This window comes from Acinonyx jubatus, chromosome A2 (genome assembly GCF_027475565.1).
Source record: "Acinonyx jubatus isolate Ajub_Pintada_27869175 chromosome A2, VMU_Ajub_asm_v1.0, whole genome shotgun sequence".
Classification (NCBI taxonomy): Eukaryota; Metazoa; Chordata; class Mammalia; order Carnivora; family Felidae; genus Acinonyx; species Acinonyx jubatus.
The window spans coordinates 61,330,037-61,357,002 of NC_069383.1; the positions used below are offsets into that span (position 1 = coordinate 61,330,037).

General features: G+C 37.1%; 1 protein-coding gene and 1 long non-coding RNA gene across 4 annotated transcripts in view; one reads left to right on the forward strand and one right to left on the reverse strand.

Annotated features, from left to right (window-relative positions):
• The window catches only part of LOC128314782 (uncharacterized), a 29,352-nt gene extending 12,430 nt beyond the window's left edge, over positions 1-16,922 (reverse strand). The window contains exons 1-4 of the long non-coding RNA XR_008296823.1: positions 16,376-16,922; positions 15,714-15,867; positions 12,863-12,945; positions 9,431-9,566 (exon numbers count right to left, since the gene is read on the reverse strand). This is a non-coding gene — a long non-coding RNA (uncharacterized LOC128314782). The remainder of the gene's footprint in view (positions 1-9,430; positions 9,567-12,862; positions 12,946-15,713; positions 15,868-16,375) is intronic.
• Positions 16,923-18,195: 1,273 nt separating this feature from the next.
• ETV1 (ETS variant transcription factor 1) overlaps positions 18,196-26,966 on the forward strand; it is a 92,044-nt gene continuing 83,273 nt past the window's right edge. Inside the window, exons 1-5 of one of the 3 annotated variants that reach the window (XM_053218401.1) lie at positions 18,196-18,794; positions 18,893-19,089; positions 19,224-19,355; positions 20,158-20,245; positions 21,637-21,684. In XM_053218401.1, coding sequence (XP_053074376.1) covers positions 19,311-19,355; positions 20,158-20,245; positions 21,637-21,684 — 181 coding nt within the window. In that variant the 5' untranslated portion in view covers positions 18,196-18,794; positions 18,893-19,089; positions 19,224-19,310. Of the gene's footprint in view, positions 18,795-18,892; positions 19,090-19,223; positions 19,356-19,506; positions 19,700-20,157; positions 20,246-21,636; positions 21,685-21,714; positions 22,220-26,966 lie in introns of those variants that run through there. The other 2 variants (XM_053218400.1, XM_053218402.1) reach the window with 2 other exon arrangements.

The following is a 26,966-nucleotide window of genomic DNA, read 5'->3' on the forward strand; positions in this document are numbered from 1 at the left end:
AACATAATCTTAAATAACGCTTTTTTAAAATTCCTCCACATTTTATGTATATGCTGTCATGTCTTACATATTTTTAAAAAGTTTATTTATTTTGACAGTGAGCATGCACATGTGTGTGAGTGGGGGTGGGGCAGAGAGAGAGGGAGAGAGAATCCTAAACAGGCACAGCCCTACCAGGACAGAGCCTGACATGGGGCTGGGTTCCACAACTGTGAGATCATGACCTGAGGTAGACTCAGAGGCTTTGACGACTGAGCTACCCAAGTGCCCCATTTTATATATTTTTACTCATAATTTTCTTGTTCTTTATTTTCGAGTATATTCTCTGCCTCCCCATTTTGCTTGACATTCTGTGTTGTTGCTGTAGATTAGGAAGAGTAGATACTTGTAAACTTGGAAGAATGGACTGTGTCTCCATCTCTCTTGCTTTCTCTCTTTTTTCTCTCTTCTGTATCTTTTGCCATTCTCTCTGTCTTTTGTTGTGCATAGGCTGTTCAGTCAGCCCTCAGTTCTTCAAGAATTGCTCTCTAAATGGGTATAATATGATGCTGTGTTCTATGGAGGAGGTGAGTTCACAGTCTTTCTACATCACCATCTTGGACCAAAACACTTATTTATGATTTTCTTTAAAAAAAAATGCCCTTTTACAGAGGCATCTGTTAGACATGTGTCCACTGCTAACTGAAGACCCAGAATATCAAAGGGCCAGCATTCTTTCAAATTTAAAGACTAGGGATGTTTCCTGGAAATCACTTCAGTAACTCTACAATTAAAATTTGCATACATATTTTTTGCATATTAGCCTTTATCAGTGGGAATTGTTTACTCACTTTAATGAGACTAAAATAAAGGCATTCATTTAAATTCTGAATACTCAGATTTGTCCACAGGATTTGCGGACAGGAAAGAAAGCAGAAAGGGGAGTAATTCATTTTATAGTTAAGAAAACTAAAGCAGACACATCATTGAGTTTCACAAAGTTAGACAGTAGGCTATGTTAAGTCTAGAACATAAAGAACCTTAAGCCATTTATGTTTGGAAATAAAGTCAGAAGGATTAATTCTCTCATTAATACTTTCTGGCCACAGTTTGTAGTTAGGGAAGTACAAGACTTTTTGGCCTATAAATTAAGTTTTCACCCATTCCCTAAAGAATAATGAAAATAGCTAAATACAAATATAAATAACCTGAAATAAATAATCTGTGGTGGGATGCAGCTTGTCTTATGAAGTGTCTGAATTTTTTACATCACCAAAGAAGTCATCTTTAGTTTCCTTAACCCACAGAAAATAAACTAAGCAATCAAATTGTAGGAAAATCTCATATGAATAGACAGATAGGTTGTAAATATTTTCCTCTGCCCCATATTTTAAAAAAGTGTTTATATATTTACATACACTCATAAGCTAATCCTAAAGTATGCTTGTTTTCAATTCGATTTCAAATTCTCAACTCTTTCCTTTATGACCTATAAATTAAGCCCATATACATGACTTGAGTTGGAAAGCAAATCTTTTGTAATAGTACATAAACCACCTCCTGACAATATTAGTAACCACTTCCTAAATTCCATGTTATATTTACTTTACCAAACAGGAAATGCAAATTCTCCTTCTTTGTTATTCTTCCATTAAAGATATACCACTTCATTGAATTAGGGACTTTTGTTGAATACAAGCCAACCATTAAAAGAGATTATGAGTACCAAATATACATATACATCTTACCCCTTTCATTCTTAAAAGTGTGGAAGAATAGAAGAGAATAGGAGAGAATTAGAAAACATCTAAGCAGTCCTGTTCTAAGACAAGAGGACACTCAGCACTTTTCCAGGGCCCCACACTTACATGGGCTTTCATTTGTATTTTACTCCCCAAACATTATTTTATCTTGAAAATATTAGGAATTGGCTTGCATATAAGTATTTCAGTTCTTGATACTGGTCATTTATCTGAGATTCTTCTTTAGAACCGATGATATATACAGCAAATTAATTGGAAGTTACATTTAACATTTCTTTCCTATCTCCTAATTTTTTTCTCCCTACCTCCCTGCCCCGCTCCCCCTTCTTTTTAGTAATAGCTAAATTGATAATACAAATTTAGAAAGGATCTGTTTGCGGAGATTAGTGAAAATATAGCAAAAAAGATAATTTTTTAATGATAAAGAGTTTTTATTTACATTGTAGGATTTCCTGAGTGTATAAGTTTGATATTTGTTTACACACACAGAGGATAGAGGGAGGAACAGGAGACCACTGTGGTCCCCCCATCAACAGTGTCACTCCATAGAGCTGGAGCTGTGAACTGGTTGCAAAAAAACAGGGGGCAGTAATAAGGGAGAACTAAAGTGGAAAAGTTATAAAGAAATACAGATAAGTGTTAATTTTATTATTGTTTATTATGCAGCCACTATTGTTAAGTATATCATTAAATGATCATTTAAGCCAACAATAATCTTGTAAATTGGATGCTATTTTTTATCTACATTTCAAAAGTATGGAAACAGAGCTTACAAATATTAAATAGCCTGCTCAGGATCACACAGCTATCAAATGGCAGCACCAAGTTGTGGAATCAGGCAATCTAGCCCCGGAAATGTATCCCTTCTCAATGTCTTCCTCCCTCCCATCTTCTCTCAGTTGAATCCAACATATTTCTTTATCATTATTTGTCTTCCTAGGCGAGAAGAAGCTTGTTTCTATTCAGAAAAATTTCAGCTGCATTATCAAATTTTTTTTTAAATAATGAGATAAATATGTATAAGCTGGGAGAAAGTAAATTTAACAAGCATTTATCTAAGTGCTTGACAAAAGGTAATTACTTTTATTCTTTTATCAACACTGTGATGTAGGAATTTTATTTTCCCCATTTTGCAGAACAAATTAAGCAGAAAAGTAAACTGCTAAGTAGAGATGCTAGGATTTGCACCAAGGCAGTCTGGCACCAGAATCTGTCTTAACAGGGGTTGACTTGTCCATGAGGCACATGGACACAATGCCAAGGGCCCGCCATATTTTAGGAAGACAAAAAATGTTTTAATCTGAATTTTTTTCTAAAATCAGAAGCAAAAAAAGAACATCATAACATTGATTATATAATAAATACAATGAATATGATAATACTGAACATATAATAATGATTCCTTATGCCAACATGCACTCAAAATATAATAATATAATTTTATGTATGTATGTATGTATTTATTTTTCAGTGAAGGAAACAGCCCATGAAAGCAAATGCATTCACAGCCCACAGATGTCGAACTATAGCCATGTTCTTAGCTGCTGTGCTATGTTGACTCTCATTAATATATAAAGTTCATGGGCGCCTGGGTGGCTCAGTAGGTTAAGCATCTGACTTCAGCTCAGGTCATGATCTCATTGTTCCTGAGTTTGAGGCCTGCAGCAGGCTCTCTGCTGTCAGCACAGAGCCTGCTTCAGATCCTCTGTTCCCCATCTCTCTCTGCCCCTTCCCCACTAAGCATGCATGCACTCTCCCTCTCAAAAATAGACATTAAAAAAATAATAAAATAAAACAAATAAATAAATAAATAAATTTCACATTCAAACATTCTTCAATTTAGTTGTGGAAATAATTTTCTCCCATAATTACCTACTTATTATTTAGCATTCTTCCTATTTCCCAGTTAATGGCATTCCATCCACTCTTTCTAACCAAAAGGAATTAAGAAACATGAATCTTCCTTTTCATGCAGATATCATTCATTACTATTAAACCCCAGACTCAAAATCATAAGACAAAGTGCTTTTGGACAATAAAATGTAGCTGAGGTCAATTTCACAAAGCATAAGACTGAAATCAAGTAAATTATTTCACTAGGCCTCATTAATTCTATGGAGTGCCACCTTTGGTTGGTGGGGGTAGGGGTTGATAACATAGATCTGAAAATACTCTGAAAATTAAAAGACAGTTTAAATGTCGCATCCTGATCTGTACTGATGTCTGGCCTTGTTACAATCTACATTTATTTTACTTTTTGTGTGAACATCCATGCTTTACTAGACAAATAGTATTATGTTACATTCCAGAGTTCCATACCCTTTGAATGTTATTCAGTACTCACTGTATTAAGGTATGTATTTATTTTCTTTGCTCTGCAAAAATAATAAGGGTTTCAAACAAGAGATTGAGGGCCCGTACTTTGTTTTGAGGATTCAGGTTATAATAGTAGTTCCCCACTTCCAGCTCTCAGTCAGGTGCCTGTATAGAAAAATCTTTTCGTGCATTGTTATGTATTGCATATTCATGCCCCTCCCCCCAATTCATATGTTGAAATCCTACTCCCCCAATATGATGATATTAGGAGGTCAGGCCTTTGGGAGATAATTACAATTAGATGAGGTCATGAGAGTAAAGCACTCGTGAATAGGATTAATGTCCTTATAAAAGTTGCAAGAATGCTGGCTTCCTGTCTCTGCCCTCTGCTGTATAAGAATGCAAGAGAAGGCGGGAATTTGTGAACAGAAGAGGGCTCTCCGTGGCATATGACCATGTTGGTGTCTTGATCTCGGATTTCTAGACTCCAGAACTGTGAGAAATAAATTCTTAATGTTTATGGGTTGCGCCACGTATGTTTATTACAGCAGCTTGAATAGACTAAGGCACATACATACACATACAAACATACTTATATAATACAAGCGTGTTATGAGATCACAATAATTTATAGAAGTTTTTCAAGTATATGCCCTTTGTACTTTAAAATTTTTTGCTTTATTTTTTAATGTTTATTTATTTTTGAGAGAAAGAGACAGAGTATGAGCAGAAGAGGGGCAGAGAGAGGGAGACAGAATTGAAAGCAGGCTCCAGGCTCTGAGCTGTCAGTACAGAGCCTGATGTGGGGCTCCAATTCACCAGCAGTAAGATCATGACCTGAGCTGAGTCAGATGCTCAACTGACTAAGCCACCCAGGCGCCCCTTAATTGTTTTTTTAATGTATTTTTTTATAAAATAATTTTACAGTCAAAGGTAAGTAGTCCCCCTCTCCTCTGACATCCAACCATCCCTACCCTTGCCTTTTTTGTTATTTTTGGGTTCTTATCCGGTAGAAGACTGTTAGCTTCTTGTTAAATCTTATATAGGTTTTTTTGTTTTGTTCTCGTTTGTCTATTTATTTATTTATTTGTTTTGTAATTTTATCAATCCCCAGTCGAGAGAACTGATGAACTACTCAACTCTTTGTAAAGAACGCTCTGTTATTCTGAGTGACAATTTATTCTTTTCCTGAGTGAATTCGTTAAGGCTTTAGGTGCCACAGAGACTGAGACTTAGGACCCTACAGATGGAAAAAACAAAACTGGAGATAGAAGAAAGGACTCAGGGGAAGCAAGGTGGGTGGAGGGAATCATTTCATCAATATTAATTGGTACCAATTTTCTATTATTCTTATTATAGCCTTTTCTTAGAAAAGAACATCTTTTATGTCCACATGGTGATATTTAACCAGTATAATTAGTAGCCCTAGTGGTAGACTCCTTCTACCTGCTGCTTTGCTGCTTTGTTTTTGCTCTAATAATTTACACAAGGATTTCACAAACCATAATCCATAGAGCTTTAGTCCTATAAAATATTCTGCCAAGGAAAAATATTAGATGTTCAAATACTTCTGGTAAGTTCATTGTACTGTCTCAACCCCGCCCCCCACCATTTCCATCTCTAGGCACTAAACCACCTCCACTGAGATTTATTTCACTGGGAACATTAGCATAAGGCACATTAGCATATTAAAGGCTCTGATAAGTGCCAAAGGGTTATTTGTTTTGCTTTATTTTAAAGTGATTTAATTGCATTCAACTCAGCTTTTCTTAAATTTTCCCCCTGGCAACTTTTTCCCCCCCAGATAACCCCTATTAGTATTCCAAGATAATATCCTTCCCTCAGGACAAACTTTGGGAAACTGTGTTCCATTTATTGTGCAACCACAGTTGTCAAGATTACACATTAGAAAGTGCTTGAAATCAGACTTGAGCAATTATTCAGCAACCATTTATCCATGGTCTTGAGGTGAATAGGAGTCAAATGAGCTGAGGTTGATGGCTCTTTTCCTCCAAGTGCTGGCTCTACTGACTGTGGGTGAATCCTTTCATTTTGTGGGTATCAGTTTCCTTGACTATAAAGCGGGACCCTAATATTGCTGTGGCTGGACTGTCCTCAGTATCCAATGGGAAAATCAAGCAGTCTGTCAAGTGCTTAGTGTGCAGAGCAGAACTCGGTGTTTTTCTTCCCAGCCATCTCTCACGCTGCTCCATTCATAAATGAACGGTTCAAAATTAGCAACAATAAAATTCCGATTAAAAAAAAAAATCTTTTTTTCCCCTTCAGGTTCTTATAAATTCTGAGAAAGACATCTACTTTACTTATCTTGGGTTAGTGGGTTAGTGATTTCCATGGCTACTGAAAAATAATTTTACAGGAGACTAATTGCAAAGCAGATCAATTTTTTGAATGAACGTCCTTGAAAATGTCTCTTTAATTTCCATTTAATTGGAACAGATTCATCTGCCGTCCTTATTCATGCAAAACTCCCATTTGACACCACTTAGTTCCAAACTAAATGAGGTAATGTAAACGCTAAAAGCAGCATCACTGCATAGAAACACAAATATTCGGCTCATACTCTGGTCCACAACTGAAAAAGTGAGGAAAAGGGGACTCAGTGGCAAAACAAAGCCTGTGATCCCAACACTGAAAAGCGAAACCTTAACTGAAAGCATAAAAGAAAAAAAAGTAGAATTATAGGCCTTGTCATGACATTTGGAGACAGGATTTGTAGAAGAGAGTAAAAGATTCCATTTTGCTTTGAACGTACTTTTACATTAACTCTATTCCTTCAATGGGTACATGGTACATGCTTAGTTCAAGCCACGTCCAGTTCTAGGCAGGCTTGTAAATAAAATAATCGTCAAGTCCACTGGGATGACCTCTACCCTCCAGAGCTTACATCTTGTGTAGGTGGAGGAGTGGACAAAGGTCAGGAAGCAAACAAAAACTAGGCACATAGGTACACAAGAGAGAAAATTGTAAACAAGCTAAATCCTCTGATGAAAATAAAACAAATTAATATGCTGGAGAGAGAGAGTTAGGAGAAACATGGGGAGATGTCATGAAAGTCCCCTCTAAAGAGGAGTTTTGCTATTAATGTATCTCTCCTTTAGTTTATGCCTTTCATTTGTTTGTGGGACAACCTATTATCTGCACATTTCTCATATAACACAGTGCCTGGTACACTGTGGCAATGAATGGCAAACAGAGAATTTAATATGAGGACATAAATTTAAACTTCAGCCTAAGGGATTTAGTTTAGTTATTACTGGACATATCCCAATCCTGAAGTGTTAAATCCCTAAATGGCTTTGTTACTTTAATTTCTGGATTTCCTTTCTGTCTTAGTCTGCTCAGGCTGCCATTACAAAATACCATAGAAAAGGGGGGCCTGGGTGGCTCAGTTGGTTAGACATCCACCTCTTGATCTCAGCTCAGGTCTTGATCTCAGGGTGAGTTTAAGCCCCGTTGGGCTCCACCCTGGACCAGAAGCCTACTTAAAATATAGCAACAAGCAAACAAACTACAGAACAGATGCCTTAAATGACTGAAATTTATTTTCTCACAATTCCTAATATTGGAAATCCACTATCACAGTGCCAGCTTGATCATGCTGTAGTGATCTCTCTTCCTGGCTTGGCTTTCCACTGTGTGCTCACAGGGCTTGCTATGAGGAAAGAGGGGGAAGAGGAAGACGGAAGACAGTAGAAAGGAGAGAGGCATGTGGGGAGGGAAGAAGGGGAAAAAAAGGGGGATGGAGGGAGAGAGAGGATGAGGGAGATTGGGAAAGAGATAGCTTTCTCTTTCTCTTGAATCCCTTTTTCTTTCTCATAAAACCAACTAATATGTCTTGAAGGCCTCACTGTCATGACCTAATCTAACCCTAATTACCTCCCAAAGCCCTTGTCTTCCAATCCTATCACATTCACTTAGGGCTTCAACATATGCATTTTCAGGGGGATATCAATATTTAGCCCATAACATTGTTTTAGCAGCTTTAAAAATAGGATGTGTTTACTAAATTGTTCCAGTCATCACTCAATTACCTGTAGAAATACAGCCGTGAATAAGATAAAGTCCCTTTTGCCCTAGAGCCTTAAATCTAATTGTAGAAGCCATTTTGCATAAATTAGAATGGCAAATAAATCTGTTCAATGTGTGATAGATTAGACATTTTCTTTAAATTTTGTAATGTTTATTTATTTTAAAGAGAGAGAGACAGAGCACAAGCAGGGGAGGGACAGAGAGAAAAGGAGGCACAGAATCTGAAGCAGGCTCCAGGCTCTGAGCTATCAGCACAGATACGTGGGGCTTGAACTCATGAACCACAAAATCATGACCCGAGCTGAAATCAGACACTCAACCAACTGAGCCACCCAGTCACCCCAGATTAGACATTTTTAAGAGAAAAAGTTCTTACAAGTAAGCTTCTAACTGGCCCTCAAATGATCATGGACGCCTGATACTCACAGCTTTGTGCCATCATCCATCTCTCACATCTTACTGGTCTATGTGGCCAGTAGCATAAGGTAGAATTGATGGTTTGTCATTTCCAAGATTATATTGTACAAGCTGTGGCCTCCTTCTTGAGCTTTCTCTCTTTTGGATTATTTGTACTTGAGAAGTCATGCCATGAGCAGCAGTAGGGAGAAAACCACATGGTTTAAAAAACTGAGCTATATAGCTAATAGTCATAAGGAACTGAGACTGCAAACCACCACATGAGTGAGCTTAGGGGACGATTCTTTTCTAGATGACTCCAGCTCTAGCCCACAGCTTGACGACAATCTCAAGAGAGACCCTGAACCTGGAAACACCCAACTAAGTTGCTTCTAGATTCTTAATTGATAGATACTATGAAGTAATAATTATAGATTGATTTAAACTGCTAAATTTGGGGGGGGGGGCGTTTGTTACTCAGTATAGAGAATCAGTGCAAGTCTTGGATTGCGGATAGTTTGAGAAACAATGGTGTGGAGCATTCTTGACTATTAGATATTGAAGGTTTAAGTAAGAAGTAGCTAGTTCTTATTAAGCATGGCTGGATGTGTTAGAAAATAAGACCAATTATGGCACTGTAACAAACTAGATGAGCTGTTGATACTTCTTCCAGCTGTAAGATCAAATTATCCAGAATCCAAGCACTCTTATCTCCCATTACGTCAGGAATGAGTCAAATAACAAGAGCTATTTATAATGAATGTCATGGCCTTTTCCTGTATTTTAACCGATAACACTTATTATTTTAATAATTCTGAGTAGATTTCAGTAGGAGTGGGTGTGAGAATGTGTGTATGTACAGGAAAAAAATATCGGTTTTAACTCTAAATGCAAAAATTATTTTTAGATATCCTCCATACACATACCTGAGGCATGGGATTCTGCTTCCTGAATGCCTTTCTGATAATGCCTTCCTTTATTGATTCAAATGATCCTCCTCTTTCCTAACAAGGGTAAGACTTTCATTCATAAGTAACTTCTTTTCTGGGTGGAACAGGTTGCCTGGAAATACATTTGATAAACCAATAAGCACTGATAATATTTGACAGGATAGAAACAGAGAGTAACTTCAGTTTCGAATACAAAAGTGAGCCAAGACTAAAAACCTGAGTTTTATTTAGAGTTGTCATGCAGATACAAAGAAGATTTGTAGCTTTCTTTGATGTGCTTACATGAAATGCCTATAGTCAAACGGCTATTTTTAAACTTGAGAGGAAATTCAGGACAAAAGGAACATTTTAAATATAAAAGGGAATTCGGAAAGATCACAAAGAAGTGAAATCACGATTACAAAGTTCAAAGACACATTGTTCTTCAAATGCCAAGAAGCTGACTTAAGTATCATTGGTGACCCTCATTCAAGGGAGACTTTCTAGGTTTTAAGGAAGCTATGGACATGAGGCCATTCTTTTGCCACCTTTTCAGAAAATGCTGTTTTGGGAAATCATTCTTTTTTACTTTCTTGAGATGAATTCCTGTGTGTGCATTTTCTCTCTTTCAACTACTACACTACACTTTGTGAACTTAATAAGGAGATCTTAATAGCAAGATCATTGGCCTCTTGTGTCAGGAATCAAGTCAGCCAAACCACCAGAGACCAGGGAGAGGATTTTGATGTGTCAGTCCCCTGCCTGCGCAGGGGAAATACTGGAGACCAGGAATTGGCCCCCACATAAAAAACTGTTCTAAACATGGGTAAGAAGTCAGGCTGAGCGTTCCCAGGTGTCAAGCACAGTTCTAAAAGTCATCCCTAAAGTCATAAGGATATAAATATGGCATATTTAGGCCAATGAGGACTAACAGAGTGAGATCTACTGTCCTATGTCATAGTAAAGTTCTAACAGATAAGAAAGGCAACTTTTATGGAGTTCCAACTCTGCAGTTTAAGTACAATGGCTCATTTCTTCCTCACAGCAGTTTTGAAAAATAGGTTTTATATACATTATATAAATTTACAAGTTGAGTCTTAGAGAGATAAAGTGATTTGACTCGTGTTAGAGTCAGTATTCAAATCCATGACTTTCTGATGCCAAGTTCTGTTACTACTAGATGGTATTTTCCCCCATGTGGTTGAGGTCAACACAGCCATTGATTAAAAATAAGAAAATTGGGGGATTGCTTTTGTAAGGGATCTCAGGGCATCTACTACAAACCCTTGATTTAATAAATTTTTTAAAAATAGGTCACATTGATACAAGCTATGATTCTGAATTCTGTATTTCAGATACATTAATGTTGGTCATATAAATATCAAAGCCTTAGAAATCACAAAGAATGTTTTCTTAAAAAATGAATTAAATGTACAAATATGAAAAATACATGTAGTTGAATGCCACTTTCAATTTTCCTTTTGACAATAATTTTAAGAGCAAAGTTTTATCTAAAAACCATTTGTACGTGGGTAATCAATCAGCTCTTTTCAATTGTCCAGTAAACTTTTGTTTTCAGAAAGTAATTGCTCATAACATTGCTTCAATATTTGAAATTTGTTTATATTTGTACAGTAAGGCAGTTCAGCAGGATGTTGTCCATTTACTGATTCTTTCATCCTGCAGCAAGCATTAAACGCCTTCTATGTGCCTTCTATGACTAAGAACACACTCGTAATCAAGATCCTAATGACTTTATCAAATGAAGTACAGTCTGAAACATTTACACATAATTTAGGACTATGGAAAAATACCGGCTTTGAGAGCCCATAAGGAGTTCTCCTAATTCTACTTTGGGGATCATAACGAGATAAAACAAACTCTTTCCAGGAAGACTTTCTAGAAAAGGTACTTTATGAATATTCCTACCAATGTCTAATACACATAAAAGGTTAACTTGTTAATGATTTAAATTTTTCTAAATCAAACTGTATCCCAGAAGAATAAAACTCCATTTCTAAAATGGACTTTTAAAAGCCTTTTTTCCTTTGTTAACTAACCTTTTACATTTGAGGAAAGCAGGGAAACCACACTTGTATCTCTTGCGTTGGTTCAGAAAACAACTCTAAGAGTAGAGCTTGGTGACCTTTGTTGTTTTATTGTTTATTTTATTATTTTATTTTATTTTATTTTAGCTATTTAAAGTTGCTAATACCATGCTTTCAATTCTAAAAGATATGCAAGGTGTCCTTTTTTAAAGGAAGGCAAATGATTTGTATTTTGTTCTTTGCTTATCAGTTATTCCAAACCATGTATCACCTAGAAGTTAAGACCCCTGACCAACAACATATATTGCTGTTCTACAAATGAGAACGCCTATGATTCTTACAAAACAAATTATAATTTAAACTACTAATTCATTCATTCTTTTAATGGATTAAAGAAATAGGACTATAATACAAGCATATTGTAACAAGCCATTGTAAGTTCTAGAAGAAAAATTTAGTTACTTTTTATGTCACACCTCCAATCTTATCTACTGGAGGTACAATAAAAGATGGATATGTGTCTTTCTTTTTGATGATAAAAAGAATCAATATGTTAGGGGCACCAGGGTGGCTCATTCGGTTAAGCATCCAACTTCAGCTCGGGTCATGATCTCGCAGTCTGTGGGTTCGAGCCCCATGTCGGGCTCTGTGCTGACAGCTTGGAGCCTGGAGCCTGCTCTGGATTCTGTGTCTCCCTTTCTCCTTCTGTCCCTCCCCAACTCACGCTGTGTCACTCTCTGTCTTTCAAAAATGAATAAATGTTAACAAAATTCTTAAAGAATCAATATGTATAGATAAATACAGTATCCATAAAAAGAAAAAAAAGAATTATAAATATATATTATACATTCTCAGTTGGCAGTGATATTGCCCCCAAGTGTTGAAAATTGATTCTTGGAGGAATGGATGTTAGGTATTACAATTGTTTTTGACTCTCCCAAGAATTACAGGACATGAACAGATATTAGGTGTATCTGTGGTATTAAAATTTAATGGGAGGAGGGCAATTAGGGATTAAAAAAAGTCTGAAAGTGCTCCTTGGGGGGCAATAATGAAAAATGTTGAGAAACACTGGTATATATATATATATATATATATATATATATATATATATGTGTGTGTGTGTGTGTGTGTATCCGTATTTGTGTATGTAAGTACACTTTTATGTACATTATTTTTTTTTATTTTGAACAAAAATAGGATGTATTATTCTCTCTATTCTGTCTCTTTATTCACTTGACATGATCTGTCACATGTAAATCAGGGCTGACATATGCAAATACTTAAAGAGTTCAGGTGAGTAACATAACAAGAAAACCAGGGGTTGGGGAAGAGTATAGACCATAGCAAAATTGAGAGCCCATGGTCCTTTACCCTTTACTTCTTAAGGAGTAGCAGTGTCCAGCTCCAGCTAATAGCTGCCATGAAAGAATATTCTCTGATTTGACAAACAATACTAGAAGTCTGAATTAAAAAAAAAAATTAAGTGTTAATTCATTTTTGAGAGGCAGAGAGAGACACAGTGTCAGTGGGGGAGGGGCACAGAGAGAGGGAGACACAGAAGAGACATTTCTCCAAAGAAGACATCCAGATGGCCAACAGACACATGAAAGGATGCTTAACATCTCTCATCGTCATGTAAATGCAAATTAAAACCACGGTGAGGTCTCATGTCACTCCTGTCAGAATGGCTAAAATTCAAAACACAAGAAACAACAAGTGTTGGGGACAATTTGTAGGAAAAGAAGCTCGCATGCACTGTTGGTGGGAATGCAAACTGGTACAGCCTTTGTGGAAAACAGGATGGAGTTTCCTCCAAAAGTTAAAAATCAAACTACCCCTGTTCAGGACTACTGAATTAGAAACTCTATGGATCTATCCAGTAGGCAGAATGTTTAATAAGGAATTTCTTATGCAATTTCAAGTTTGAGGACCAAGGACATTGCATACTTTTTAATGGATACATAACAGAATTGAACTCCAAAATGTGAAAGCATCACACTTTGTTAAAGCCATTCCCTTATTATGCCACATCTTCTTTATCCATTCCTCAATCAATTGATGGACATTTGGGCTGCTTTCCTATTTTGGCTACTGTAAATAATGCTGCTGTAAACATAGTTGCTGCATATATCCCTTTGAATTAGTGTTCTTGTATTATTTGGGTAAATAGCCAGTAGTGCCATTGCTGGATCATAAGGTAGTTTTATTTTTTAACTTTTGAGGAAACGCCATCATGTTTTCCACAGTGGCTGTACCAGTTTGCATTCCCACCAACAATGCATGAGAGCTTCTTTTCCTACAAATTTTCCCCAACACTTATTGTTTCTTGTGTTTTGGATTTTAGCCATTCTGAAATGTCTGTTCATATCTTCTCCCCATTTTTAATTCGATTATTTGTTTTTTGGGTGTTGAGTTTTATAAGTTCTATACATATTTTGCATACTAACCCTTTATTGGATATGTCACTTGCAAAATCTTCTCCCATTTCATAGGTTGTCTTTTTAGTTTTGTTTATTCTTTCCTTCACTGTGTCTAATTTTAGGATCTAATAGATATTGTCCATTTTAGGATCTAGTAGGTATTGTAAACTTATTTTAAAAATGTTGCAGAGAGGCACCTGGATGGTCAGTCGGTTAAGTATCCAACTTCAGCTCAAGTCATGATCTTGTGGTTCCTGAGTTCCAGCCTCGCATCAGGGTTTCTGCTGTCCACACAGAGCTCACTTGGGATTCAGATCCTCTGTCTCCCTCTCTCTCTAGCCCTCCCCCCTGCTCTCCCTTTCTCTGTCTCTCAAAAATAAATAAGCATTTTAAAAAATGTTGCAGAAAGTCAAACTCTGACCAGCAATATATGTGAGCATGCTTATCCCAACATTGACATCCCTGGGTATTAGAACATTTTTTAATGCTCTTCATTTTTTTAATGTATATAATGTTCTGACTTAGAAGGCAGCTAAGAATTTTTTTCTAAATTTTCTTTTTTCTTTTTCTTTCTTTTTCCTTCCTTTTCTTTCTCTCTCTCTTTCTTTCCCTCTCTCCTTTCTTTCCCTCTCTCTCCTTTTTTTCCCCTTCCTTCCTTCCTTCCTTCCTTCCTTCCTTCCTTCCTTCCTTCCTTCCTTCTTTTCTTTCTTTCTTTCTTTCTTTCTTTCTTTCTTTCTTTCTTTCTTTCTTTCTCCCTCTCTCTCTCCCTCTCTCCCTCTCTCTCTATTTCTCCCTCTCTCTTTCTCTTTTTCTTTCAGAAAGAGAGAAAGGGACAGAGAGAATCTTAAGCAGGCTCCATGCCCAGCCGACTTGGGGCTGGATATTATGACTAACCGCGAAATCATGACCTAAGCTGAAATCGAGATTTGAAGGCTTAAAAAACTGAGCCACTTAGGTGCCCTGAGAAGTTTTTAGTCATGTGTTTGCATTTCCTCCTCTCAGAGAGTTTGCAGATATCCCCAAGCTGACAGTGGCAGGGTTGAGAGGTGAGTCAACACATTGTACACAGTGTCAATTTTTTTCATATCCTTACCTTCTTCCTAGGGTCCACCCTCCCATCAAATCCCTGTTTTCTTCTCACAGGGAGCCCACTAAGCCATTCATTATTTTGCACCATTCTGGCAGGTCTCTAAGTTTTCCTTTGGAATTATATTCATTTGTTTATTTCCTTTGCCCATTTACCTACTTAATAGTCTATTTTTTCCTTATCAATTTGATGTAGCTCTGTGAAAACTAGGCCATTAACAATTTGCTTTATATAATATTGTTAAGAAATGAATTATGAAAGCTACTATTTTACTTAATTAACCTAATTTGAGCAAATTTAATTCTAATCATATTAATCATTTAAAACAATTAGTATCATTTTTCTTTTTTGCTGCTTTTAGAAACTCTATTTAACATCATGCATTTTCAGTATAATGCTATAATAAGTTAACTGCAGAAAAGCCACTAATGAATATTATTTTACTTTATTAACTCACAGCAAAGGAACTATAAAGCTTTAAGTAGCTTATATGAAAGTTAAAAACTTTCCAAACTTAGAAATGAATTTTTTTTTTTGAGGGGCGAGGGGTCTTTCTCTCAAGAGCTCCTATTTCAAGACCCATATGGGATTTCAAAATACAAGTAAATAAATGTCAAAGCCTCTTGGCCTCTGCTCTGCCATTCTTTGCCGGAAATCCTGCCAAAATGAAATTTTCCATTCAAGGACTGGCATTTACTAAGCTGATTTTTTTAAAGACTCACTTTCAGAAGTAGTGGAAATTCTGTGCAACTTTTGAAGTTCCTCTCTGTGGATAGAACAGCTGCCTCTGTAGACATTTTCCACAATGGTAACTTTTTTTGAAAAACAGATTTTTAGTCCTTCCAATTCTTCAGCAACTGGGTCTATTGGCTTTTCCTAGTGCCAAGCATAAAAGATAAACAGCAGTCAAAGTAAAAGCTGGTGTTTCACTAGGTATAGCAGCACAAACAGGAAAGAAAAAGGACAGAAGAGAAAGTGGGAGAGAGGAGAATAGTCTAAAAGTTCACTTGCTGGAAGGGCAAGTGAGATAAATCTCAGAAAAATTGTCTGAGCTGTAGTGAGACTGGCTGTCTGCTTATTCACATAACACCATTTTCAGTTACTGTTAAGATCAAATAGTTAAGAGCTGAGTGCGTTTAAAGAATCCAAGGGGCAAATATGGACCCCCCTCAGAACAAAGTAAAGTGTTAGGATTAGGGTGCCACTTCTGTTTGCCCAGTGTTGGTGGGAAAAAGGGGGAGTGCTTTTGGGAGCCTGTGAAAGAGTGGGGACTGGGAAATGGAAACTAAAATTGTCAGCCAGCAAAATCCTGCAGTATTCCTGAGTGAAACTTTAAAAAGTTAACAAGAAACTGCGATAAATTCAAGGTAAAAATGAAAATTACAGGAAGTTAGGTGAGAAAACTGAAATCCATCTGAAATCGAACTGTTTGCACTTCTAAAAGCATTGGCTTGAAGCAGCAAGTTACTAGTCTGTCTTGAGGCTTTCTTCTCAACCTACTTAATTCTCGAAAAGCCTTTCACTGCTTTTCTCATAGAGAGTGCACCCTGAGATTATCTCCATGCGAGCCTTCCTTTAATTTACGACTTCTTTTCCTCTTGTCAGACCTAAGGCTCCTTTTCCTCATAGAGTATTTGCTCAGCGACGAATCACAGAGGAGGTAGCGAGGTAGAAAAAAGTTTTGTGGTTTGGGAAACTTAGGCCTTTGTTGTGTCATTTCCCTTGCCCCTCCACGCCCCCAACCACGTGACCAGGAAAGGCCGGAATTTTGTGAATGGAGCCGAAAGGTTGCTGCCGGGGCGGGAGAAGCTCCGCCCCTTCCCTGGAGCGGCCAATCTCCTAGCGGAGCGCTGAGAGGTCAGCAATAAACAACAATGGGCTGGGAAACCACGAGACGTTATTGGCTGCGGCAAGAACCTCGCGGGGGCCTACCCTGAAGCTCCACCCCTTCCCGGTTACCCTGGATACCCGTCCGGCTCTGGCTGCTGAGGTCTTCGGAAACTGTTGCTCACGTTACAGAGGCTGGGTTATCCCGGGAATGCTGGGCGGCGGGACACCCTTGCTATTGGCTCCCCGCCTGATTGCACCCTCAGAATGCACCCCAGAGCGTCTCTATCCTGCGTTGCGAACCCGACTGTGCACAGAACCCCTCTCTGACCCGGGTTAAAATGGAGTTCCCGCTCAAAATGCTTGTAGGTGCGCGCGTTTGCACCGGCTACTCTGATTTACTAGTTTCAGGGAATGCGCTGTGGGTGTCCTTGTTGTCCACAGTTATTGGGTGTTTCCCCAGTAACACTTTTTCTGTTGTTTATTACAAAATTTTTTTTTTTTTTTTTTGGCGTAGGTATTTACCCTTCTGTTTCCCTCCATGGGTCCAGAATTGAGTCTTGTGTGCTCACACTCTCATTTTAATGCGTCTCCATAGCGTTCCATTTAAGGAACGAAACTTTATAGAAATTGAGAACTACAGCACGTTTCCCTACGGGCGGAACAGCTGCCGGAAACGTCCTTTGGTCTGGTCGCCATCAGTATCACAAGTGAATTTCAACACAGTGCACCAAGTCCCTGGTCAGATCCCCACGGCCTCCCATCCACTGTTGGGCCGAGGCTGCTTTCTAACGACTTTTTACAGCCCCAAGCCTCCTAGGCGCGTCAGGGATAGTGGTTTCAGAGTCGCAACCCTCACTTTTTAATGTCCCGAGCATTGTCCTTGAAACCCGAGCCCCAACCCCGCTCGCCCCCACTCCCGGCTGGGGCTGTTTAAAAGCTGGAGAGGAAGTGAAAGCGTCAAGTACAGTAAGTGACACCCTCCGCCTCCTTGTATACATAACAAAAGCTCAGGAAACGTTCGAGTCCCTAGGATATCCGAGCCGCCCCATTCCCTCCCCGCTCCTCCCCTCCTCCATAGTGGACTGGAAGCACCTTGTCCCAGTACACACGTGGGACACATTTGTTTTTTATACTTTTCTTCACCTAGGTTGCTCTGTGGTCCTGCTAATTCTTCCTCCCAATGCACCCCCTCCTGACAAGCAATTCCTCAGCTCCCAGGTGATTTTACTCATGGATTCTTTATTTTACTGTCCCATGAACGATAATATCTTGTTTTACTTGAGGGATGGCTGATAAAATGAAATATTTTTGATAAACCATTATGGTGGTGCTGGATGTTGAAAAATAGGGGAAGAATTTGGGCCAAAAGCTTAGTGGGAACGAGGCTATAGAGCGAGGTGGGTTCGTTATCAGGTTAAAAGTACAGGGGGCTGGAGATCTTGAGGGAGGCGATTCGGAGGAGTAAGGAGGCACAGGCTTGGTGGATCGCACTTCAGGGTATGTATCCGAACCGAACAAAAGTGCTTTAGGAGATCAGCCCAGTAGTGGACCTAACACACCAGTAAGGAGAACTAGCGACACATGGCTTCAGTGTCCCGGACGCCTTAACAATAAGCAGCGGCTTAGGAAGGCAGCTGATTTCCTCTTAGGCGTTTGCTGACTGTGGACCCAGCGCCAGCCCGCGGAACATCCCTGTAGGAAGAGGGGCGCGAGAGATCCACGAGAAGGGGCAGCAAGCCGCCTGATTGACAGCTCGAAATCTGATCTTGTGAAAGAGACGCGGAGCCAATGGGAGGCAGCGATCCATCAGTTTGGATTGGAGGCCCCTGGAGGAGAAGTAGAGGAAAAACCACCGAATTGAGCTCTGTCAGAGGCGCTTTCGGCTTCCAAGGGGGAAGTGCTGGGCGATAATTAATGTTTTTATTAAATTTGGAGGGAATTTTTTGCAGCCGTTCGCCTAGCGTGGCCTTCAGGTGGGTCTTTCCAACAACTTTTTATGTCTCTCCAGATAATTGCATGGTTGTGGGTTGCAAAAACTATCCTTATGAAAGAGGTGTCTCCGTCTCTCTAGTCCCGTTAGGTGCAAAGCAAGTCTCGTTGATCGCCATTGCTAGTTTTGCACACGTTTGCGAATCAGAGCTGCCCGGGGTACACAGACCGCGCAGGGAAACATCGAGAGTGTAAATAAATACATCGCCTCTTGTTCGGATTTTTGCTACTGCCGAAAATATGTAAATTGTGAACTCTCTTGGCTCTCTTTGGATCCAGGTGAAGGAGGCTGTGTAGGGAGGGTTATTTTTTGTGAATGGGACTGTCTGAGGGTAATTAGCTATGCAAATTCAAGAGCTTCATTCATGATTTTTTTTTTTTTTTAGCCTAAAAGCCATCTTGTTCCCCTCTAGGTTGATAGAAGTCCACATCCCGAGGAAATCTCCAGCTAAATGCTCAAAATATAAAACACTGCGCTGAGCTTTGCGAAGAGCAGCAGAATGGATGGATTTTATGACCAGCAAGTGCCTTACATGGTCACCAATGTGAGTGATCAGTTCGAAAGTTGCTGTTTATAAACTTGACTCCAACGGAGGGGAGGGGGGGGAGGAGAGAGAGAATGAGAAGGGAGGGGGTAAGGGGGTTGGGATTGCAGATACTTTATCTGCTTTGTTGCCACTGTAGGGCGACTCTGCTTCTAGAAGCCCAGTCTTCAAAATGAGCTTACCTTTCAGTGACTTGGATAAGGCATAGTTTTGTTTTTAAGACCCCCCCCCTTTTTTTTTTTCTGATTAAAGTGCCCAAGATGAGTGGAAGAGGAGACGGAGGGCAGCAGCAGCTGCACTCAAAGTTTTTGGCTGGGTTTGTCTGCCACATTGAAAAGAATGAAGTTGAGACTAATGCTGACACTTTTTGTTTACATGGGGTGTTTTTCTTTCTTTTTTTCTTGTCTCATTTTTTCCTCATATTTTTCATTTCACCACTCTATGCTTTTTGTTTTGGGGGGTATCAGAGAGAATAAAACTCACTGTATTATAGTCTAGCTTTAATCTAGCTGAAAACGACTTTAAGTGTGATTGCTTAATGTTTTGATGCCAAGATGCCATGAATACAGGACTGATAAGTAGTAGTGTGTTCCGCTTGGCTGGTAACAACTCTCCCTGGTTGTTGAATTCTCAGCTTTCACTGTCAAATGAGCGCAGAAAATGAAGATTAGATTGGATACTATGGACTTTTATTTTTCTATGCAGAGAGAAGATCCAGTAGACTTATATATGCATGTGTTTTTGTGTATATGACATCTGAGGTTTACATTTTTTTTAAAGGATTTTTTCTTTCCCTTTGTAGAATCAGCGTGGGAGAAATTGTAACGAGAAACCAACAAATGTCAGGAAAAGAAAATTCATTAACAGAGATCTGGCTCATGATTCTGAAGGTGAGGTTTGATTTTGGGCTGAATCCCTGCTCTTTACCTATACTCCCTACCCTCATAAAGAAGAGGAACCCTTAAATCTTAGCTTAAAAATAATATTCTTTCAAATTCCTGCATTTAATTGAGACTTTTACTTGTAGCAATTACCATAATGTGACAGTTTGCATTGGAGGATATTTTATGGCCCTGTCACAGACTAATGAAAGAAGGAAATAAAAAGTTAACAGTGACATCCTTCTTTTAATCACTTTTGTGTTTAAATATTCTGGTCCATATGGCATATAACTAATCCCATACACTAAGGTAACAGTTTTAAAATATCCAACACAGTGGGACATAAGCAGCCACGTATACTACTTAATTTCTCCTTTTTACTTTATCAGAAGTAAAACAATATAAATGATTGCTTGATTTCCCATTCCCCTTACACTGAAACCATATACTATTATAAAACTTTTCGTGGATGATTTCAATGACTACATGGTGAGGTCCTAATATCTTGTTTATAGGCCGTCAAGTGTTCACTGAATCGTAATTAAGGCCTAATTAATAATTATAGTAACTATTTGAAAAATTATGATTTTTTTTAAATGCACTGTTGGCTAGGAGTTCAATATATTATAAATTATTCCAGACATACGGTAACATTCATAATGAACTTAATCTACTTAGATTTAATTATCAAAGTTCATTTTGCCATTTTGATTAGGTGTATTGAATTCTGAAACTTAAATCTCCATCCATATTGGACACCCCTCTCACTCCTACTATGACAGAATACACAGTTTTGGACTTGGTAATAAACAGGTGCCAGGGAATTACCTCACTTTGACTTTGTAACACCTATTAATGTAAAAATTTTCCTCTACAACATTGTATTCAAAAGTTGTCTCTTTCAGTTTTGAGGCATTGAACCTCAAAACATACAGTGCTTTAGAAATTATACCATGTTCTGTTAAATCTTTTATATAAGGTCCAGAAGATAAAAAGAAAATGATTTGCAGTCTTTCTAATCTTTCCCCTGTGAGAGTTGACTCTGTTTAAGAAAGGTTTACGTGGATAGACACACCTTCACTTCAGCCTTTTTGTGACTCCTAGTATATGTGTATTTGGTCTCCCGGATCTTATTATATTAAATTATTGGTTAAAAGGGGGAAACTCCTGCCTTTATTATGTATTTCACTAAAAGAGTTTTTTAAAGAAGTGTTGCTTACTAGCAATTACAATGGCAGGATTATTGAGCTATTTAAGTCATGAATCCTATTTTCTTTTTATATTGACTCCCCTCCCTAAATTAAATTGAGATTTAATACCAACTTCATGACAAACAGTTCCATTTAATGGAACCTAAAGGTTTTCAAATCTTTTGTTTATGTCTCTGACTTGTTTTTTAGAACTCTTTCAAGATCTAAGTCAATTACAGGAAACATGGCTTGCAGAAGGTAAGGCAAAAAATTGCTTTAAAAAGAGGGGAAAAGCAACTCTAGAAGGGGTAAAAAAAAAAAAAAAAAAAAAAAAGTCCTGAACTTGCTGTCTTAATGTTCAACCCAATTAATTGAGCTCTAAAAGAGCCACCTCATGTGTCATGCATACATTAGAGTCTCTGATGAGTTTGTCTTTGGGGAATCTGGGGCTGCACTACCCAGTGTCATCACAAATTACCAGGAGAAATTGCTTCCAGCTCCCAATCACATCTGCTTTTGGCAAGAACTAAAGCACCAAGACTTCAAGTTCTAAGCCTCTGTTCAGATTTTAATTGCAATTGATCAGGTTTATATTATTGTACCTCGAGAGACCTCCTAGAGCCAGAACCCGGCTTGCTGTTTCTTTTAGAGCAGCGCATATCATTATTTGGTGTTCTGGTGGAGGACTTTTCTGATGGCAGAAATTAGTTTCTCTGGGTTCATCAGGACGGGATGCTTCAAGATTTAAGTGCAAGTGTCTTCTTTCCACCTTGTTCACAGCACAGAACGTTAGGTGTGTATGCAATACTTAGGAAATCTATGGCTTTAAAAGAAATCTTTGGGGGATTTAAGGATTCAAAATAATGTTTTCTATTTGTTACTATTAGGTGATAGTTGCTGAGATGGGTTTTGCTTTTATGTCACTTTCGTTAGGATTTATTTAATATGGCAAGGTGACATCTAAAGGCAGTACTTTTGTTTTTAATTACTTTTTAGTAAAATTTTGTGCTGCAATCTATTTTATCTTTTATTGGGTACAACTTTATTTTACAGGAACAATGAGATACTGCTTCAGTACAGTTTAATACAACTTGGGAAATGCCTAATATTGAGGGACTTTTGTTAGTGTCCATAATTTGAAATTTTTCTTTTGGATTTGTCATGATAAATGTGGAATATTACTTTTATCCTATGATGTGTTTTATGGGAAACACAAAAAGAAAATTATACATTTTTAAGCCCTGAGTCTAATTTGTATTTCTGTCTGTCTGTTATATGGATATGCAGTTTCCGGAACAGATTTCTAAGATTGTTAAAAGACGAGAGAGAAGGTCTCTTTAAATGGAACCCAAGTGTTGCTCTTGCTACTTTGAGGCTGACTGCAGGGTTTTATCGGGGGTCTTGCTTGCAGTTCATCAAGTTGCTGTTAGCATGTAAAATAAGTTTCTTTGTTTTGCTGATATTCTTGTTCTCTAAAAAGCTTTTGCAATCTTTATAAATCTTTTAAGTTAAATAGCTTTCCTAGTAGCCCTTTGAAAGGGTGATTTAATTTGCATGTTCATAAAAGGTGAGTATTGATGAAAGCTTTAGTTACATTTAAAGGTCATTTTGCTTGTCTCTGTAAATGAAACTTATTGCAATAGATTACTTAGTATTGCGACATATACTATACCTTAAAACTTAACTTTTTTTCAGAAAAATTTGCACAGAGGTCCTTGTGTTAACTTTGATCTGTTAGTTTTGTAAAGTTGAAGGTTGTGAGGACATTATGTTTAGGAGGGCATTTGTTTGCTTATCTAAAATAACTGGAAATATCTATTTTAATTGTTCTTGAAGATTTTTGGTTCTTAGATGTTTAAGTCTCATTGATTCCAAGGCAGTGCTCTTGCTGGCAGATTTTGAATGTGCATAGCAACTCTGTTTCTGGAATTTTAAAATGTGGATTCTGTGACAGACTCTTGCCATTTTATAATCAGTTTTACTACAGTCTCTTACTTTTGTTTTGTTTATTTGTCGCTCGGGTAAGTGATTTCAATAACTTATTCAAGTTAATCTGTTTTAAAACTCTGCACTACATATATTCTTACCCGTGATTATTAACGTACCTATAAATCAGATCTGAAAGATTTAGCTTTATGTAAAACAAACCTGGAAAATGACTGATGTATTTGGAGGAACATGGACTTTTACATAGAAGGTAATTCATAAGCTTAAATAAGTTCAGGAATTAATCCTCAGGGTGTTTTATCGAATACCCAGGTGGGTGACTGTTTATAAACTATGGATAAGGCTGCATTTTAGAATAATGTAAACAGTTTTCAAAAGAGTTTACATTAATTTATTCTATCATGATATAAACGTAATGCAGTTAATATGATTTTTAAAATCTTAATAATGGAGAGTTCTTTTTTACTATCTGTTAATAGACTGCACATTTATTTGTATTTTTAGCAACTCTATATAATAATATTATTTGCTTTAGCGTTTTAACTTGACTTATCCCACATGTTGAACTCAGAACAGATCTTAAAATTACAGTAGGTTATTTGTAGCTAGGTTTGCCTACTTATGTCCTTCTGGACGTCCACAAATTAAAACATTACCAGATTGGCAGACTATGAACAGTTTGTATATTTCTTTTCATAATGATTGGTAGCCAAGAAAGTGACCATGGAATTTTAAGGCTTCTTGACCCTTTTAAAAAAAAAGATCATGGGCAATTAACCAAGTTTCTCTCAAGAGTTAGAGTCCCACTGGGAAGTTAAACAGGTCTAAAAATCATATTAGATATGAGTCAAGTTGTGTCCAATGAAAGTTATGTTTTTAAAAAGTTATCAAAGCCCCTAAATACTTGGGAAATGATATATCCTAGAGTGTTTAATTTGTTTTTTCCTGTAAGAATTTTTATAAATTAGATTCAAAGTGCAACATAGGGATTAGTCATAGGTAAAATATTATGAATTATGAGATGTGTTTTACATCTAAGGACAAATTGGGGTAGATAAGGCGGGACTATTTGAGGGTGAAGGTTGGAGCCAGTATTCTCAATTTGCTAATATCCTCTAATTTAGGGGGAAGAATGGAAGTGTATTTTACATTTTTAAGCAGGATCAAAAATATGTTTGTGAAGAATGTAACTTTGTATTAGTATCACTTTTTAAGTATTAACCCTGAAATTTAAATGCTGTTAACATATATACCACAATTTAATGTATTCACATCTCATTCTGAAGAAAATTGAAAAGATAACGTTTTCAGTGACCACAGTAGCACTTAAAAAAATAATATGTGTCTTTTTAAAATTTTGCCGAAGCCGCTTTATAATTTTACTATGTACAATTTTTTTATTGATTCTTTTTCTTTTGAATTAGATTGCTACTGACAGAAAGGCAATTTCAGTTCTTTGATCTCATGAAATAATGAGTTCATATATCAATCCTATCAACATCATGGTAACGTCTTACTCTTAACATCCTGTTTTAAGTGATGCTGTAGTGAATGGTGTCCTAGAAATTGGTAGTTAAATGGACCCTTTTGTGTGTTAGGAAGATAACTAGAAGGATATAAAGTTGAGTTTAAAAAGGATTGCATTCTTCCAAAGTTGCTTATTAGAGCTTACCTACTAACATAACTTAAAGAGAAACCGTAAATTTCCTATGTATCTAATGTGAATACATAGCACATTGTGAACATTGTTTTTGGTGTGGATCTAGATGTTCTTGAGGTTCCATTTCATCAGTAATATTAAGGACAAAAGTCAACAGTGATTTGCTGCCACAGGGTAGAATGTTTCTCAGTGGTGTTATAGTTAAGTTTCCTGCTGCCACCACACTTAAATCTAAGTTTTCTCTTCAAGAACAGCCTTTCTACACCAAAAGTTATTGCTTCCGGCAGATAGGGCTTCTTTTTTTTTTTTCCCTTTTGTGTTGTGTGACCTTCAAATAATAGGTTGAGTTAACAGTAGAGATGACTGCCTTTACTTCAGTGGCTGATACTAAATTTACATTCAAAATAATTTCTAATGAAGTCCCTTTAAATAATAGGTGCTGTTACTCGCCTTACATAATGCCACCCACAATGCACCCTGGTCCTAATGTACTTATTTTAATTTTTCAAAAATTATAACTGTTTCTTGTTAAAATGGAACATAAATTGGATATGTGTCCATTAATGTATTGTTTTTTCTTTTAAATGTGATCCGGTAAAAACTAAAGATTTTAAAAACTACGTTATGTTGTGTGGTTTATGTAAAACAGGAAATGAGAATAAAGCATCAAATTACCGAAGTCCATCCTATTTCTTAGTTTTGAGCAAGAATCATTTCATGTGTAGGGGGGAGGGGCGTGACCCCTCTTTTTGTTGTATCAGGAAATACTCTAAAATATGAGAGCAAGACTTCTCATTTGGACTTGATTAAAAGATAGCAGGTAAAGTAAAGGTATTATATTTCTAAATATTTATTGGAATTCTATAAATGCCTTTTTATCTAGAGTCTACTTGCAAACCACCCCCCTCACCAAAACAAAAAGCCAAAAAAAAAAAAAAAAAAAAAAACAAAAAAACCCACCAAACTTTGTTTAAATAGATCTTGGATCTGGTATAGTTTAGACACAGTTTTTCCGGAAGGTCCTAAGGAGTGTTAATGAAATACTGCTTTTCTGGTTCAGTTATAAGAAATGTGTCATGTTTTGGATTTAATAATATAACTTTATTCCCTTTGACCTGTGTACAAGCTTGTAATTAAAATGATAATAATAATGTCAGACCTCCGTAGTATTAGAGAAAATAGAAACAACAGCTCTTAAGCCACACTTAAGTTTTCAAGTCACTGTAGGTTAGTTTAATGTTAGGAATTGAAGCTTATTTGAGGCTAAAGACAACTAAAACGTACTGTTTTCTTTTTTTTTAGAGCATCAAGTATTAAAGATGTCTCTGTCATGCAGAAAAGCTTTCTCTCTCTCTTTTTTTGTCTCTTTAAATATGTTTATACTGCCGTATTAATTAATGCTTATACACTGGTACAATCATTTTAATTTTAAAAGCGGATGTGGTATAAAACCAGGCTTAGTGGCTTCATGATTATTTTGTTCCGTGGCCCGAAGCTTCATTTTAGGATTACACAGAATGCCACTGTGCAAAGGTTGATTTTCTTGTTGTTTTACTTTTATTTAAAATAAAATTTAAGTTTATTCAGAGCAACTCGTTTCTAATTCTTTGGTTCAAAGTGAAAGGCTACAAAGTTCAGCAATAATCTAGTCTAATCTCAGGATAAAGAAAATCTGAATAATAGGCAAGAAAAACAAGGCATTTCTTCAATGAATTTTTTCCATCCTTGCTTCCTCCATCCTTCTCTCCATTCTCTTAGTTCCTTCCTTCCTTCCTTTCTTTCTTCCTTTTCTTCTTCCTTCCTAGTTTTAGACATTTAGGTTTTTGTGACAAGTTACCCTATAAAGCAGGACGCAATAAATCAGTCAATCTATCCATCGATCATCTATCTGTCTATGGATGTGTAGATAGATAGATTCAATTTTGTAAACTTG